Source organism: Cnephaeus nilssonii (genome assembly GCF_951640355.1).
Source record: "Cnephaeus nilssonii genome assembly, chromosome: 19".
Taxonomy (NCBI): Eukaryota; Metazoa; Chordata; class Mammalia; order Chiroptera; family Vespertilionidae; genus Cnephaeus; species Cnephaeus nilssonii.
The window spans coordinates 39514977-39532769 of record NC_137090.1 but is presented as its reverse complement, the minus strand read 5'-3'; the positions used below and the strand labels follow the sequence as shown (position 1 = coordinate 39532769).

Here is a 17793-nt window from a genome sequence, read left to right as displayed (position 1 = left end):
CAGGCCGAACCGGCTAGGGCTATAATGATTTATTGATAAATGGAGAAGGCAAAATTTCCAGAGGAAAGAAAACATTATGTGGGTAGATATTTGATTTCTCTAAGGGAGTTGCTTTCAAGTTAAAGATCATTCTATTAGGGAACAGAAAGTAAGGACAATGCCTCATGCTAGTGAGGTATTTAGGTAGGGAACCCAAGAGGAGAAAACAGAACCAGAGCAGCTCAGACCCATGGGAACAGTAAAAATCAGGTGGAAAATATTAACTATAGTGGTGGCCTCAAATATTTAAAGGGTGAATGATTTAGGCTCAAATAGTGATGCTGTTCTCTATGAGGCTGGGCTTCAGGTGTTCATAGGGAAGTTCTAGCTGCTCATTCCGGGCCACAATTTCCCTTTCCAGGTTGTCCAGATCAGCCTGAAACTGCCTTAAAACAGCCTTGGGCTCAGGACCTGAGAAATACTCTTCTTTGTGATGTCCCAGTGGTACCTGAAGCAGAAAGAAAGGATCTATCATCTTCTAGTACCAAGAAAAAGGGACCCAAACTCCTGTCTCTCATCCTAAAGTCTCTTTGTCAGCCATCAGTCCCCTCAGAATTCCAGAGGTCCCCTCTCACCATGTCTGGATAGGGCTGGCCAAGGAGCCATGTGGCAGACATTTGAAGACTGGTCTGCCAGACATTAGGCAGTGAGCCCATCACTGTGTCCATTGTGATATCTTCCTTAGTGGTGGGTGGGGGCATCCGCATTGAGCTTGGGGCATTAGGGACCCAGAAATACCAGTCCAACTAGAAAAAGAATAATATGCAATCAATCAGAAACTCTGATTCAGGGCCCTATACCCCAACTCTGTTCCTCAAGTGTCCCCTAGACCAGACACTTCCTCTCACACACCCAGGCTCTCAGTTGTTCAGACCTGGCTCTGGTTGACTGCTGCATGCTGGGCAGTGCATGTGAAGATGCACATGGTAAGGAAATGGCAGAGCTGAGCTCGAGACTGGAAGGAGACAGGGAAACCTAGAGAAAAGAACAAAGCTTTAGACACTGCAGTTCCAAAGGAGATAAGGAAATAAATGCTGATATCTTGGCATGTCTTTATGTTAGAATTAGTGAGTGTTCATTCATTCATTTATTTAAAAAGTCATGAACTATTATGTACCAGATATTATATAGGCAGTGGGAATATGTTGGTGGATGAAACAGACTGTAATAGGGAATAATAATAATAAACAGAATAACTAAGTCAAATTACACACAGTTTGTTAGATAGTGATCCTATATAATAAAAGGTTAACATGCAAATTGAGAGAACAGTGGAACGACCAGTCACTATGACACACACTGACCACAAGAGGGCAGACACTCAATGTAGGAGCTTCCTCCTGGTGGTCAGTGCACTCCCACAGGGGGAGCACCTTTCAGCCATAAGCTGTGCTCACAACTGGCGAGCCCAGCAGCGGCGGCAGGAGCCTCTTCTGCCGCCATGGCAGTGCTAAGGATGTCCAACTGACGGCTTTGGCCCGCTTCCATAGTTGGACATCCTCCAAGGCTCCTGAACTGCAAGAGGGTGAAGGCCTGGCTGAGGGACCACCCTTCCCACCCCCTCGAGTGCATGGATTTTGTGCACTGGCCTCTAGTAAGAATATAAGTAAGTTAAGGAAAGGAGATATGAGATGTAAAGAGGGGTAGTTAATAATTTAGTCAAGAGACCAGTCCTTGAATTACCTTGGACTGACTGCTTAGCTTCTCTGAGTTTCTATTTATTTTACTATGAAAATAGAAATAATAATAGTTACCTTATAAAGGGATGGTTCATGCAAAGCCCCTCAGTCCATTGTAGGTATGTTTATAAGGTGGAGAGTGGGCATGGCTGAGAGGCTGGTTGGTCAAATATCCAGTATTCAAAAAATGGTTAAAAGCAACAGGAGAGAGGTAGACACCCCAAAATAAAATGGTACAAAAGAGTAACAGGCTCCACATAAAGGAGGATATCCATGTGGCTACTAAACCTAGGACAAGTTCCTCGGTTCTACCAGTCACTGGGAGAATACAACTTAAACTCAAATGTGAAAACATAACATATTCACAATGTGACCAAAGTATTTTTTCAAATATTTGAGAAGATACTGACTATATCTCATACTCTTTGGAGGATGAGTAAATGTTTACAAGAACATTGGAAAACTGTCAGAAACCACTAAAACTGAACATACACATATCCTATGACCATCAATTTCACTTCTAGATACACACTCAACAGAACTGTACACACATTGTTCACAGCAGCAATGACATTAATAGCCTCAAAATGGAAACAAACCGAATGCCCATCAATGGGAGAAAGGAAAAAATAAAGTCCACTATTTCACAAAATGGAATAATATACAATGAGAACAATGAACTACATGCTACATTTTGTAACAGCATGGGTAATTTTCAAACATATTTTGAGACATTAGTGAGTGCATTTTTGTGTTTTCATTTGTGTAAAGTTCAAACAGGTAAAACTAACCTGCACAGTATGAAGTGGTTACCTTTGGATGGGCAAGGAGTTTCTTGGGGAGCTGTTTGTTTGTTCTTTGATAGATATGTCACCTTACTAAAAGTTCAAGTTGTAGGCCAATGATTTATAACATTAACTTTTCTCTAGGTTTATTTTATTTTAATACATTTGTCACTCTCCCCCCCAAACAGTTAAGAAAACCGAGGTTGCTCTCCTATTTCCAGAAAGTAGTTTCAGGTATCTGGGCTATAATGCAGAAAAAAAGAGAAGTCATAGACTGATGTTGGAGCTGGAACAGCATCAATTCACTGACCCATCCACTCAATTTACAGTTGAGATGCTGCTCAGGGCGTTTAAGGACCTGCTTACCTATTACACTTGCTGATTAAGTTGGGGAGGTAAGTTTTTGTAGTGTGGCATATGATTACAATATTTTTACACTAGAGGCCTGGTGCACAAAATTTGTGCACTGGGGCGGGGATCCCTCAGCCTGGCCTGCGCCCTCTCACAGTTCAGGAGCCATCAGTCAGACATCCTTAGTGCTGCTGTGGAGGTGGGAGAGGCTCCTGCCACCACCGCTGCACTTACCAGCCATGAGCCTGGGGGTGGGAGCGCTGTTCAACCAGAAGCTGGCTCACCGCTCCTTAGTGCTGTCCCTGCTCCTGCCCACTGGTAGGGGGTGTGTGATTGGTGGCTGGGCTTGTGGGGGGAGGCCCCGGGGGAGGTTGAGGTGCCATGGTCCCGCCCTGTCCCACCTCTGTGGAGGCACCAGGACCACACTGCCCCCTCTCCCACTGCCTCTTCTGAAGGGGCAGCACCGAGACCAACATGGCTGGCCTGGCGGTGCAGGCTCGCTGGCCCTGCCCGCCGCCCACTGGTTGTTGTGGAAGGTCATTCCACTGCCCGGCCTAATTAGCATATTAGCTCTTTATTATATAGGATTGATTGCTTTACACATGTTTCTACTTTTCACATTCATTATTTCATTTGGGACAAGAGTTATATTCATTTCAGAGAAAAGATATTAAAAGTCAAAGATATTAAATGGCTTTCTCAAGGCATAGGTCTAGGAAGAGAAAATCTTAACACTCTGCCTTTAATGAGGGTGATGAGAGAATGATGGCACAAAGAGAACCATGAAAGCTAGGGAGAACAGTGTGGGTGCAAGTGGTTAGAGCTCATAATTAAATAAGTATTACAAGTGCTCTGATGTGGATAGTTCATGGGGAGAAGCACAAAAGAGAGAATGAGAAGGGTCTCATGGATCATGTGGAACCTGGTGGACAGGACTGAGATGTACTACAGGGATTTTGGTCATAAAGGGCTTTTGAGGTGTCCTTGGATGAATGGGGAAGGTATAGCCCCATATACTTTGAGATGTGACTCCACTCCCTGGTAGGGATATGGTTTAACCAAGTGTGCATTCTCAGGGCCTGGTTATAAGTAATAGCTCTTAGCTGTTGGCTACAGTTATCACATGGAGGGTGAAAGGATTCAAGGTATTGGTGTGAAGAGTGAAGGGGGAAGGAGCTAAAGGATGATTCAAAACAGTCCCAGCTAGCCCATGTGTGCTAGAGAGAAATATGAATCTAGGAAGAGCTCAAGAAAGGCTATTTCTTTGTTATGGATTAAAAAATGGGGTAGGGGAGCCCAGCTGGCGTGGCTCAGTGGTTGATCATCGACCTATAAACCTGGTCATGGTTAGATTCTGTTCAGGGCATCTGCAGGGTTGCCAGCTTGATCCCCATTGTGAGGCATGCAGGAAGTAGCTGATCAATGATTCTCTCTCATAATATTTCTCTCTCTCTCTCCCTCACCCTTCTTCTCTCAAATCAATGAATAAAATTTTTTTTTAATGGGGTAGGGGAATTGAAGGTAGTTCACTGGTGAGGAGGGCACTTTTGCCTAAGAAACTTGAATCCCAAGGATCATGGTACTGAGTTGGGTTTAAGTCAAAATATATACAGTATTGAGACTACATTTAGAAATGGCCCTGTACTATGGCAGGCGGGCAGGATGTCTGGATCCTCTGAGAGTGTCAGACAGTAGCAAGAAGGAAAGGGGAGGAAAGGCTAGGGTGGGATTTCATGGGCTTTGGTGGGAATAATCTCCCTATTCTAGCCTTAAGTAGGAAAATAGACAGTAATTAGAAGAGAACCTGGTAGGGCCTGGGCAGATTCCCTATTAACTATGGTTCTGGCCTTATTAGTCCCTATCACAGGTTAGGGGCATCTAAGAAGAGGCATGGAATCTCTGAGGAGAACAATTCTTGGGTTTCTAGAATTGTCCTAAGACTTAGGAAGTGGGAATGGGAATAAGATGCTCCATGTGTGGAGGGACAGGGGCTGATGAGGGGTTGGGGTTATATTCCCAGAAGGGCAAGGCTGAAAAGGGCCTCTGTTCAGAGGGTCTAAGGAGCTCCCTTCTCTAGGGAGGGATCTTACCTCGGTCCTGGGCCTGGCACAGCCCTACCGCAGTGATCTCCCGACACCAGCCCTGCAGCTCAGGGTCCCCTCTCACGACGTCATCCCCGTGGTAGAAGAGGTGGACAATCCCCTCCACGTACCTGCCCAGAGAAGGGAGCTGAGCTCCTTGAGAGTAGAAGGCTCTAGTCTCTGGCTGCTACTCCTTTTCTGTGGTCTCTATCCAGCTGATTCTCACTGTACCTGGGAACAGATCTGACAAGATTTGCCTTTTGGGACATCCTGAAGCTCTTTCTACACGCTAGTTTAGAAAAGAAGGAAATGTGTGACATTAGTTGTAAGAATTCCGCCTGGCCAATGAGGCTCAGTGATTGAGTGTGGACCTATGAACCAGGAGGTCACAGTTCAATTCCCAGTTGGGGCACATGCCTAGGTTGCTGGCTAGATCCCCAGGAGGGGCTAGCAGGTGGCAGCCAATCAATGATTCTCGGCTGGCTGGGGGGAGGAACAACGGGACATCAGGGGGCCGGCCAGCACCGCCATTGGGCCAATTGGGGGGGGGGCAGCCAGCTGCGGGGAGGGACCGGAGGACATTGGCCAGATGCGGGAGGTTGACTGTGGGAGTGCACTGACCACCAGGGGGCAGCTCCTGCATTGAGTGTCTGCCCCCTGGTGGTCAGTGCACATCATAGCAACTGGTCAATCAGTCGTTTGGTCATAACAGTCGTTTAGGCATATATATGCATGTGTTTGGAATTTTTTTTCTTTAACTAAAGAAGAAAAATTCCAAACACATGGTTTATAGTCACTCTTCATAACAAAATCCTTGATTCCACCAGATCCCGTGGTTTCACTCACCCACACAATCTGCTTACTTACACTGTTTATTTCAACCTTCCCATCCTCAGACCCTACCCACCATCTCCTCACTGTCCCTTATCTCTTCTCAATGGACTCCTTTGCTTCTCCTTTCTGGACTTTTTAATTTCATATTCCTTTGGCCTCATGGTGACCTCAGGTTAAAGCCCCGTTCTCACTGTTCCCAATGTCCTTTTATTTCTCCAACTCTCACCCACCGAGCAATGATCTCCCAGAGCCGTAAAGCATCATGGGCATAGAGGGCACTTGGGATTCCCAGCAGGCCCCGGTCAGCCAGATCATCAGGAGGACAGAGGGAGCGGTAGGTCAGCTGAGTCATGGCCCGACGGAGCACCTGCACATGGCCCCCTCCGCCTGTGCTCCATGCCTGTGACAACAGAAATGAGGGGTTTTGAGGGGACAACAGAGCTGGAGAACATGTCATACTATATAAAGTGGTCAGATGTGGCCTTTTCAGATTCAAAGACATTGGTATAAAGGGGCAAGGCTCATGGGTTAAAGGGTCAGGACAGTCACACAGCGGGGTCCTGGAATGTTGAAAGTGACAGGAGGTCATGCAGACTTGGGTGATTAGGTGGTCCCACAATCCACCTCCTTACCTTATCAAATATACCTCCATCTGAGATGAGCTGGTTTCGTGCCCTGGTGTTGATGTCCATGGTGTAGTGGGTATGTGGGATCAGGAGCTGGATGGAGAAGGTTGGAGGGCGTGGTTTATGTACAACATGCGTGGATCCTTCTTTATTAGTGAGCGGCACTCAGCATGGTGGCTTTCTCTCCCTCTTCTCTTGATGCTTTCCTACCTGCTGGTGCCTTTGCCAGATAGTCTCCTCCCTCTCTGATCTCTTAGTCTCATATTCTCCCATCGCTCTGTGAGTTAAGCTTTGGAGTCTGACTGACCGGGATTTTGATACTTGACCAAGATAATAAACCCTCTAAGCACCCATCTCTATCTCTTTACATGGGATGACAATAGGGTCTCATCACGGGTGCTGTGGTGATCCTTATATGTATAACATATGTATAATGTATGAGAGTGTTCAGTACATTGCATATCACACAGACCTCTTTTAGTAGTAGCTCTTATCATTACCTTTATTATTCCCACCTTGAGTATAGGTGTCCTTTGAGAATCAGTCCTTTAACTTTTGATATTTTAAAATAATTTTTCTAGCATACACATCCATACAGTTTAAACTTGCCTTTCATAAGTTTGTATCATTTTTGCTCCTGCTGCTAATGTCATCAAGATTTCAAAAATGTTTTTAAAGCAAGCACATGGCTATTTTTGCTACCTTCTGCTTAGCAATAGAAACTAGACTCACTGTTTTATAAAATTACAGTATTTCTGGATCATTACAACTGTATCGACTGGGTGGGCTCCTAGTTGTTGCAGTAGCTCAGACCTCTTAGCTTTCTCTTCAATCATGCACCCAGCATGCTGCAACTACTATTTCCTCTCATCACAAGGTCTTTGCATTTTCCTTCCCATTGCTCTAACTACCAAGTCATGCACCTCTCATTGGCAGGTTAAATAAGCTCTTGGGCTGGTCTTTTATCCCTTTGACCTTCTACCTAATGAATCCTAAATTGTGGTGGAACATTCTCCATAAAAAATATAGTGTTTATTGCTTTCTGTTTTGATTTCAGCTTTATATTCAGATTTTGTTCTCTGGCTATTTTTTTAATGTGTAGCGTTTGTCTTGCCAGTTAAATGCTAGCTCTGTGAAAGCAGAGCAATATGTTTTGTTTATCAAATTACATTCCTGCTCTACAGCAGACTCTGCTGGAGAATATCAGAGCTGCCTTACAATAAGTGCTGAATATATGCTAAGTGACTTGGCATCTCTCTGTATTATTTCTTCAAACTGCATAAGAATCTATTATTATCTCAAAATAAAATAATTTAGACATTAGAAATAAAGCCACAAGGGCAAGATCCTGACACAATAATTTCATTTTTTCTGTTCACAAATTGCTATAAATATTTTTTTATTACAATAACATGGACACTCATTCAATTAGAAGCTTTGTTAACTTCTCCCCAAACAGGTGGCTTATGCTTTTTAAATCCTAGAAAGTAGTTGCGTTGTTTCCTTCCTCTGGGATGTGAGGGAGATGGGACAAGGAGGGTAGAGGATGTACCTTGAAGACAGGGTGCAGTCCTGGGAGGCACCTCATGGTGGCCACAGCGATGACCTCACCCAGCAGATGAGTGTTCATCAAGTGATACTGGAGCTCATGCAGTTGGGAATCTGAACTTCGGACCCACATCTTTGCCAGGAGCCAGGCAAATGGAGAATCTGAGGGCAGGAACAGTGGTGGGCTGGGGCAGCTGGGGCTGGGAGGCTGGATCTGAAACAAAGAGGAGCTAAGCATTCATTGGCTTCTTCCTATGTTAGAAGCTATGCTTATTATTCTGGGGGAAACACTGGTGACTGATATTGTCTCCCAGGGATTATAATATAGTCGGAGGAATGAAGGCCCTTATACTCATCCTCTCACGCGCTGTGGGGCCATGTCAGTGCCGTGATGCTCAGGTTCAGAGCAGGAGGAACTGGAAAGAGGTGTCCAGTGTGACTGAGGGGAACTTGATGAGGGTGTGAGTTAGGATGGTAGAATTGGAAGGAGAAGCTGGACATGTGAGATTAAATGACAGTTCTTATCAACTGATTGATGAGAATAGTAAGTGTGAAAACACATTACAACCAAGGGAGAAAAGATGTCTAAGAAAGAAAGAATATTTAATAGATTTATAGGTCAGAAAGAGACTAAGTAGTCATTAGGTAAGAAGCAACTGAGACCATTCTGACTCTCAAAAAGGCAATTCTAGGTGAGTTGTGAGTAGGCTGTAAGGTGGAAAGGAGATATTGCATATAAGGGCAGGTGTCACTGAATGAGGCAGGGGTGGGTGACAAGAGCCTGCTGTCTTTGTTACTGGGAAGAGGTTGGAGATGAACACAGAGCAGTGTTGGGAGGAGGATCCCATAATCACCTCACCTGGATGACCATGGGCAGCAGCTTCCCACTGGGCTCCATCTTCAGCATGACAAGGGGGACAGCCAGGTACTGCTTCTCTCCTTGGATCACATTGGCTAGAATTCCATCCAGTAGGATGAAGTCAGCCTCAAACAGGGAACCATTCTAAGGAAAGAGGAATGAATCCGGGGTTAGAGTTGAAAGCATACCTCCACAGGTCCAAGGCAAAGGGGAAGAAATGTAAAGACATTCACTCTCTTGCCATTATCCCCTATCAGTACCAGATCCCAGTGGCAGAAGTGAAGGAAGCACCAGAGCATCAAGTTCAAGTTCTCTTATTTTACAGGGAGGACTAAGACCCCATGAAAGGAGGCTTCCCTACAGACATGCAGCTTGTCTGGGTCAGAGGCAGTTTTAGGTCTAAGTATGCCCATTGATTCTGTCGCACAGGTATGCCCAGCTCTCCCCTTGTCAGGCTGCCCAAGCTCCTTTCCCCACCATCTCCTAATGGTCAGCCTTATTGGCAGAATCCAGCTTCGATGCTTTCCCTACATTTTCACCTCTAGGTTTTTCCAGCACAGGACTCTACACCCAGGGACAGTGGGTTACCACAGCCTCCCTTTCCAGACTCAACTTTGGTTCCTCCCTTTCACCATCTCACAGACAAGGAGAAGACAATCAGGGGCTGGAGGGTGTACCTCGAGTTCTTTCTCCAACTGGGCCTGAAGCTCCTCCATCCCTGAGGGCAGCACCAGCCTGGGGGACAGAGAGGTGGAGCGTCTCAACAGCATGGGGTTGGTGCCATTGAGGAACTGGTAGCCAAAAAGCTCATCATCCTGCCAAAGCTGGTGTTAAATGTTTTATGGCTATTCCTGACAATAGGATTTCCCTCTGCTGCCTTTATTCTCGGTACTTCCTCTACACCAACCAGACACACACACACACACACACACACACACACACACACACACACACTCCATGTTGCTCAGGTCTCTGACCCTTATTCTTTTTTATTTTATTTTTATTTCTAGTCACTCTCACAATGCTCTCCTTCTCCCCATTTCTATTTCAAATATTGTTAGAAAGCACAAATTCTTTCCATTTTATTTTACAGAAGAATTCAAATAATTTGATCATTTATTGTTTGAACAGCATAATGTAAAGGTAGAGACTTTGGGAGACCATTAACAGGTTCAATTTTTTACCATTATCTGTTTCCCAGGAGCTGTAAATAGAAGGAAGTAGAGAGTGATTCTCCTAATTATATGATACTAGAGGCCCAGTGCATGATTGAATCATGCACGTGCAGGGTCCCCTACACGCTTTCGCTTTTCGCGGTGGAACTGGGTGCCTGTCCGCTGGTGCACCAGGCCTTTCAGAAGCCTCCGGCTCAGCGGAGGCTTCTGAAAGGCCTGGTGCCGGAGCAGACAGGCACCCAGCTCCCCCACTTTTGATGGTCCGCGGCCGCTGAGGGGGGCTGCCGCGGACACCTGGCTACCCTGCCGTTGAGAGGCGCAGCTGGGTGTCCACAGCAGGCCCCCTCAGTGGCCGCGGATGTGGCTGTTGAGAGGCACAGGGGGCGGGAGTCCCACCCCCTGTGCCTCTCAACAGCAGGGTAGCCCCCCTCAGTGGCAGCGGATCTGTGCCTCTCAATGGCAGGATAGGCCACCCCGAGTCCCGCCCCCCCAGCCTCCCGCCGCCCAATCGTAGGCGTAGCGGAGTGATGGTAATTTACATGTTACTCTATTATTAGATAGGATAAGTGCCACCAACACTCTCAAAGAAAAAGTGGCTAAGTTCACTTTTTTTTGTTGGCTGGTGGAGGGGGGTGGGTGGGTGGAGGTAATCAACCAAAGACCTTGCATAACCTGTGGACACAGACAATAGGGTAGTGAAGGCCTGGGGTGGGGGCAGGGCAGGCTGGAGGGGGTCACTGGGGCAAAAAATGGAACATATGTAATACTTTCAACAATGAAGATTTTAAAAAATACCTTTAATTTAATTATTGAAAAAACATAGTGAGGTAGCTATTGCTGTACCATTTTTAATAAACGAAGACATTCAAGTTCAAAGATATGAAGTGATGTCTGAAAAGGCATTCAAAATGCTGGTGGATCATCCCAGAAAGTGTCATGAGCACCCACTGATTCATATCATAACCACCCATTCTCTATTCGACCCTATGGGTGTTGGCTTTGGCTTTAGTTTTCTACTGAACCTTCCCCTAATGCTTCTTTATGGCCTCTTGATTTTTAAATCCCAATTTTTTTCTCAGTGGTCATGGTTGTCAAAACCTGTGATACCTTGGTTTTTTGTCTTTTTAGCTGCATTGTTGGCAGAGGTTCCTGATGCAGTTCATTGACCTCTGGCCGTCTTCTGTTTCATTTGGATCCCCTGGGGTTCAGGGAGCAGAGGAAGTGCATGTCCACAAACCACATCTCCTTCAGCCTCACCAAATCCTGACCTGTTTTATTTCCTATCCTCGACTAACCAATCCTAGAAGAGTAATATGAGTATATACAGTATATAACCCTATAACACCCAACCTACAATCATGAAATAAATTGCTCTGATGCTGTTATATTCCACAAGGCCTGCACTTTTATTCTTTTACTTATATTTTTAAAATAAATACCAGAAGATGGTTGGTCTTTTATAATTGGCAAAGATAAACCTGATTCAAAATTCTAAAATATGAGTGTTGCATATAGGAGTCAGTATGATACTGACTCATTGTAATTACACTAAATCATATGTGCAGAATTTTATTTCTGAGTTATTACAAGTATACTTCCCCTGTTTTATTTTTTCATTGATTTCTTTTTACCACTTCATCATTTAATGTGTTGCATCGTTGTGGGTCAGTCTAAGTTATTATTTGACTTAATTTTTTTTTTGTTTTATGCAGAGGAGGGTGGGAGGGGGATGGTAAGAGATCAACCAAAAGGACTTGTATGCATGCATATAAGCATAACCAATGGACACAGACAGTAGGGGGCGGGATGAGGGCCTGTGCTGGGGGAAGGGAGCGTGCTGGGAGAGATCAATGGGGGGAAAAGGAGACATATGTAATTTGTTCAACAATAAAGAATTAAAGAAAAATAAAAGATAAAGAAGCACCAGACATCAGGCTAAGCTTGTAAACTGAAGCTTGGTAGATATCCAATACATACGAAAATAAATTGTAATTAGGACCCCCCCCCCCAAAAAAAATTTTTTTTTGTTTTTGTTTTATAAAGTACTTAAATTTTTGTTTTTTCCTTTGTGGTAAAATAAACATAACATAAAATTTACCATTTTAATCGTTTTTTAGTTTACGGGTTAGTGGTATTAAGTATATTGACATTGGTGGACCCATCCATCTAAAAGCTTTTTTCATCTTCAATAAATGAAACTCTGTACCCATTAAACAAAAACTTTCCATTTCCTCCTCCCACCAAACCCCACCAACCACTATTGTACTTTCTATCTCCATAAATCTGACAACTCTAGTTACCTCATATAAATGGAAACATGCAGTATCCTCTGTGACTGGCTGACTTTTCTTAACCAAATATCCTCAAGTTAAGCCATGTTATATCATGTATCTGAATTTGCTTCCTTTTTAAGGCCGAATAATATTCTGTCACATTTTGTTTATCCATTCAGCTACTGATGGACACTGGATTGCTTTCACCTTTTGGCTATTGTCAATAATGCTGCTGTGAATATAAGTGTATAAATGACAAATGAGTCCCTGCTTTGAATCCTTTTGGCTACATACCAGAAGTGGGATTACTGGATCATATGCTAATTCAATTTTTAATTTTTTGAGGATTCATCACACTGTTTTCCACTGTGGCTGCGCCATTTTATGTTTCCTGCATCAGTGCCAGGGATTTCAGTTTCTCCACATCCTTGTCAGCACTTACTTTCTGTTTTGTTGATAAGTAGAGTTAATTTTTTATTTTTTTTTGAGAAGACAAAGGATCTGTGTTTATTTCTGGGCCTCTGAGCAGGGTGGTCACCCGAAGCGTTACTTCTCCTAGGACACTGCGTCAGAGCACGGGGAACAGAACAAAGAACCAGCCAAGAAGAAAAGGAGAAAAGAAACGAAATGCCTGAGTTAATGTGCACTTTGGGGCTTCAGCTTTCTGTTTACCCACAAGCAACACTACCCCCTTGTCCAACAGCCTGCAGCGACCTTGGCCTCTTGGTTCTGAACCCTTTGAAATCAGCTGCACCTTCTGTGACAGGAGGTCCTTCCTGGCCGGGCCTGCTAGTGGGAAAGCGCAGCTGAAACCTTGAGTGTGGGTGCGCAGGAGGAGCTCCACCGGAGCAGTGCTGCCTCGGCAGGCTACAGGCGGCTGCTGACCAGGTGCCTGTTTGCCTACACACTGGATCTCCACGACCTGCCCCAGTCAGTCACCTTTTTCAGTGCCATCGACATTGACCTGTGTCTCATGAAGGAAGTGACCATGGATTGTAAAACCCTCTCCAACCCGACCGGATGGAAAGGAGATAGGGGATTGCCCAGGGCGAAGCGCTGGATCTCTACCCGGTCCTGGAACTCACCAAAGGCTCCCTGGAGAGTAGAGTTAGTTTTTTATATTGTGTAATGTAAAGGTCCATCTTTATTCTTCTGCATGTGGTTATCCAGTTTCCTCATCATCTTCATTTGTGGAAAGAACTGTCCTTTACCCATTGAATGGTCCTGGAACCCTTGTTAAAAAAATCAAAGAGTGAGGGATGGGAACGTCTATAGTAGTGTTGACAACAGAAATACAGTTAAAAAAATGAATAAGCATTCTTTTGGGTTTGAATCTTCAAAAAAAATCAATTGACTATATACATGAGGATTTATTTTTGAGCTCCGTATTCTATTCCATTGGTCTATATCTATCCTCAGGCCAGTAACACACTCTTTTAATCACTATAGTTTTATAGGAAATTTTGAAATGGGAAAGTGTGAGTCCTCTACCTTTGTTTTTGAAGATGTTTTGCCCATTCAGGGTCCCTTGAAATTCCATGTGAATTTGAGGATGGGTTTTCTATTTCCACAAAGAAAGTCCTTGGGATTTTGATAGAATTGCATTGAATCTGTTCATTGCTTTGGGTAGTAGTCATCTTTAAAATAGTAAGTCTTCCAATTCATGAATACAGGGTATTTTCCCATTTATTTAGGTCTTCTTTAATTTTGTTCATTGATGTTTGTAGCTTTAATTATACAAGTCTTTTGCCCCTTGGTTAAATTTATCCTTACAAAGTATGTTTTGTATTTTTGATGCTATTCTAAATGGAGTTGTTAATTTCCTTTGTATATTATTACTTGCTAATGTACAAAAATACAACTGACTTTTGTGGGTTGATTTTGTATCTTGCCATTTTGCAGCCTGGTTGAAAAGTAAGGGGAATGAGTACACACCCATCTTTTATTGCTGGAAATACACTATATTTGGATTTGAGCCCAAATGGTATGAGTCTAGGGCCCATGCTTTTCATGTCTATGGGATAGTGTCTCCCCAAATTAATTCTTCCCATCCAGAAATGAAGGTTTCTCCATTCATTAATTTCTTTTTTTAATATCTTTCAAAAGAATGTTATATGTTTCTTTATAGATGACTTGTTTCTGTCTTATTAAATTTACTCTTATTTCATAGTGTGTTACTAACAACATGGAGTCATTTTTTATTTTAATTTTAACTGATTATTGCTAACTAAAAGCAAAATTATGCTTTGAACTGTTTACTTAGTATCTTAGTATTTAGTTTTGAGTATTTGGTATTCTATCTCTTATTAGTTCTGATATCTTTGTCTCTTGAACTTTCTAGTAATATTATATTCTCAAATGATGATTCTTTTGTTGTTTCTCTAAATGTAACTACATGGGACCCCTGAACAACATGGGTTTGAAATGCATGGGGGTTCACGTGAATGTGAATTTCTTTACAATAAATAAATGCAGTGCTGAAATGTATTTTCTCTTCCTTATATTTTTCTTAACATTTCTTTCTCTTATTACTTTCTTCTAATGATATAGTGTTACAGGGGTCCTCAAACTTTTTAAACAGGGGGCCAGTTCACTGTCCTTCAGACCGTTGGAGGGTCCGACTATAGTTTAAAAAAAACTATGAACAAATTACTATGCACACTGCACATTATCTTATTTTTGAAGTAAAAAAACAAAACGGCAAAAACACCCACATGTGGTCCGCGGGCCGTAGTTTGAGGACGCCTGGTTTAATACATATGATGTACAAATGTATGTTAATTGATTGTTTATGTTATGGACTTCTGGTCAATAGTAGGCTCTTGGTAGTTAAGTTTTGGGGGAGACAACTGTGATGGGGTTGGTGCCCCTAACCCCCTGTTGTTCTAGATCAGTGGTCAGCAAACTCATTAGTCAACAGAGCCAAATATCAACAGTACAACGATTGAAATTTCTTTTGAGAGCCAAATTTTTTAAACTTAAACTTCTTCTAACGCCACTTCTTCAAAATAGACTCGCCCAGGCCGTGGTATTTTGTGGAAGATCCACACTCAAGGGGCCAAAGAACCGCATGTGTCTCGCGAGCCGCAGTTTGCCGACCACGGTTCTAGGTGAACTGTACTTCTTTTCCTTTCTTATGGTCCTAATTGGGTTCTCTCAGAGAATGTAGAATAATGGAGGTGATAATAGTGATCTCTGTCCTAATACTGATTTTAAGTGAAATGATTTTAGTTGATACAAGATTTTCTTTCTTTTAAGTGTTTTTTTTTAAATAATATATTTTTATTGATTTCAGAGGGGTAGGGAGAGGGAGAGAAAGATATAGAAACATCTATGATGAGAATCATTGAACCTGGGACCTTTCAGTCTGCAAGTCAACACTCTATCCTCTGAGCCAAATTGGCTAGGGCAATATAAGATTTTCAATTCATTTGTTATATATTTTGTCATATGAAGGAAATTTTCCTATACAGTATTTCTATTTTACTTAGATGCTTTATATGGGATGAATTCATAGTTACAACAAAATAATTCTTAGCAGCTAGTTATAGAATTGTATGTGTGTGTTTATTCTGACTAAGGCAATAAATCATTTTGTCAGAGTGCTTGATATTGCCCCTCTGCAGGCCTCCATGACTCCATAGTGCTTGCAGTAAGTTTGCCCTTCTGCCCAGGTTCTTTGGGCAGCAGTCCATTTAGAGAAGTGCAAGGCTCTGGAGTAGACTGTCCCTTTGCCTGGGTCAGCAGGTTTCAAGTGAGAGCCCCAGAAATGAGACTTCATTTTTCTTCCCCACACCCTCCAAACCTCATCATCTTAATCTGCTTTTGGATTATTGAGACTAATATTTCCATACTCTGTATCCCTGTTTATATCACTTATTACAAGTTGTCCAATTTTTCTGGACTCTAATCTCCAAGCATTTCCACAATCCCATCCATGCTCTTTTTCCAGTCTTGAAATTTTAACGTATCCCCTGGCAGATTAAGTGTTGTTATAGGCTAAATTTTAATGTCTACCTTCACCCTCTCAATTCATATATTGAAATCCTAATGTCCAATGTGATGGCATTGGAGTTGGGTCCTTTGGGAGATGCTTATGTCCTGAGGGTAGTCTTCATAAATGGGATTAGTGCTTTTATAAAAAGGCCTTAGAGAGCTTACCTGTCCCTTTGCCATGTGAGGATTCAATAAGTCTGCAACCTGGAAGAGGGTCCCACCTGGCTATGCCAGCATCCTGATCTTAGACTTTCAGCCTCCAGAAGCAGGAGAAATAAATTTGCTGGTTTATAAGCCATACAGTCTGTGATATTTTGTTATAGTAACCTGCATGGACTAAGACAGATGTCCTTGCTCCTCACTGACAATTTTAGGTAGTGTCCTCTCCCTCCTCTTTAAACATAAGCAGCTCTGAATCTCTTCATCAATTTCTACTAAGTACTATTTCACCTTGTGGTAATTATCTACATACTAGAGGCCTGATGCACAAAATTTGTGCAGGGTAGGGTCCCTAGGCCTGGCCTCCCCACCTCCTCCTTCCCTCCGTCCCTAGCACCCCGCTGCTGCTGCAACCGGTGGTAAACTACCATGTTCTACGCTGCCCCTTGGTGGTCAGTGCACATCATATGGAGCGATCAAACTCTTGCTCTCCTGGTTGAACTCCTGAGCGGACAATTTACATATTAGCCATATATATATATTCTCAAATCAGTTCCCCTCATTCCTTGAAGATTTTACTTCTAAATCATTATCTCTGTTTCTAATACTATTATAATCATTCCTGATGAATAAAAAAGTATTGATATATTCTGCCATATCTCCCTTTTCTACAGATGAACTATCCCTATCATAAAATAGGCCAAGCCTTCCTTTTGTGAATTAGGCCCCATTACCTCTCACCGATCCAAAGATACCATACTAACTTTTCCTATGCATTACCAATTTTTCTGTCTCTCTTGGATCTTTCTCATCAGAACTAAAGCATGCTGTTAATTTTATTAATCTTAAAAGTCCCTCTAGTCACATCAATTCTCCTTCCAGGTACCACAATCTTTCCCTTATAGTGAAGTCATACTTTTTTTTCAATAAGATGGTTTTATTTTATTAATAAATTTATTAAATCTTTATTTTTCAGATTATTACAGTTGTTCCTCTCCCCTCCCCATAGCTCCCCTCCACCCGGTTCCCACACCACCCTCTGCCCTTACCCCCCACTGTTCTCATCAATAGGAATATGATTTTTGTCCAGTCTCTTCCCGCACCCTCCACACCCCTTTCCCCCCGAGAATTGTCAGACCACTCCCTTTCTATGGTCCTGATTCTATTATATTCACCAGTTTATTCTCTTCATCAGATTTTTTTTATTCACTTGAACTTTAGATTCACTTGTTGATAGATATGTATTTGTTGTTCATAATTTTTATCTTTACCTTCTCCTTCTTCTTCCTCTTCTTAAAGAATACCTTTCAGCATTTCATATTATACTGGTTTGGCGGTGATGAACTCCTTTAGCTTTTTCTTATCTGTGAAGCTCTTTATCTGACCTT

The 17793-nt window shown here is 42.9% G+C and overlaps 1 protein-coding gene across 1 annotated transcript; it reads right to left on the bottom strand.

Moving 5' to 3' along the window:
- Positions 1–307: 307 nt before the first annotated feature.
- On the bottom strand, positions 308–16426 carry LOC307115481 (polyunsaturated fatty acid lipoxygenase ALOX12-like; the record flags this gene model as incomplete). The annotated part of the gene is made up of 10 exons (XM_079798684.1): positions 308–487; positions 615–785; positions 914–1014; positions 4945–5066; positions 6000–6169; positions 6402–6488; positions 7948–8157; positions 8803–8946; positions 9480–9617; positions 16412–16426. The coding sequence occupies 10 exons, from the start codon at positions 16424–16426 to the stop codon at positions 308–310; spliced, it is 1338 nt and encodes a 445-aa protein (XP_079654810.1).
- Between the last annotated feature and the right edge of the window lie 1367 nt (positions 16427–17793).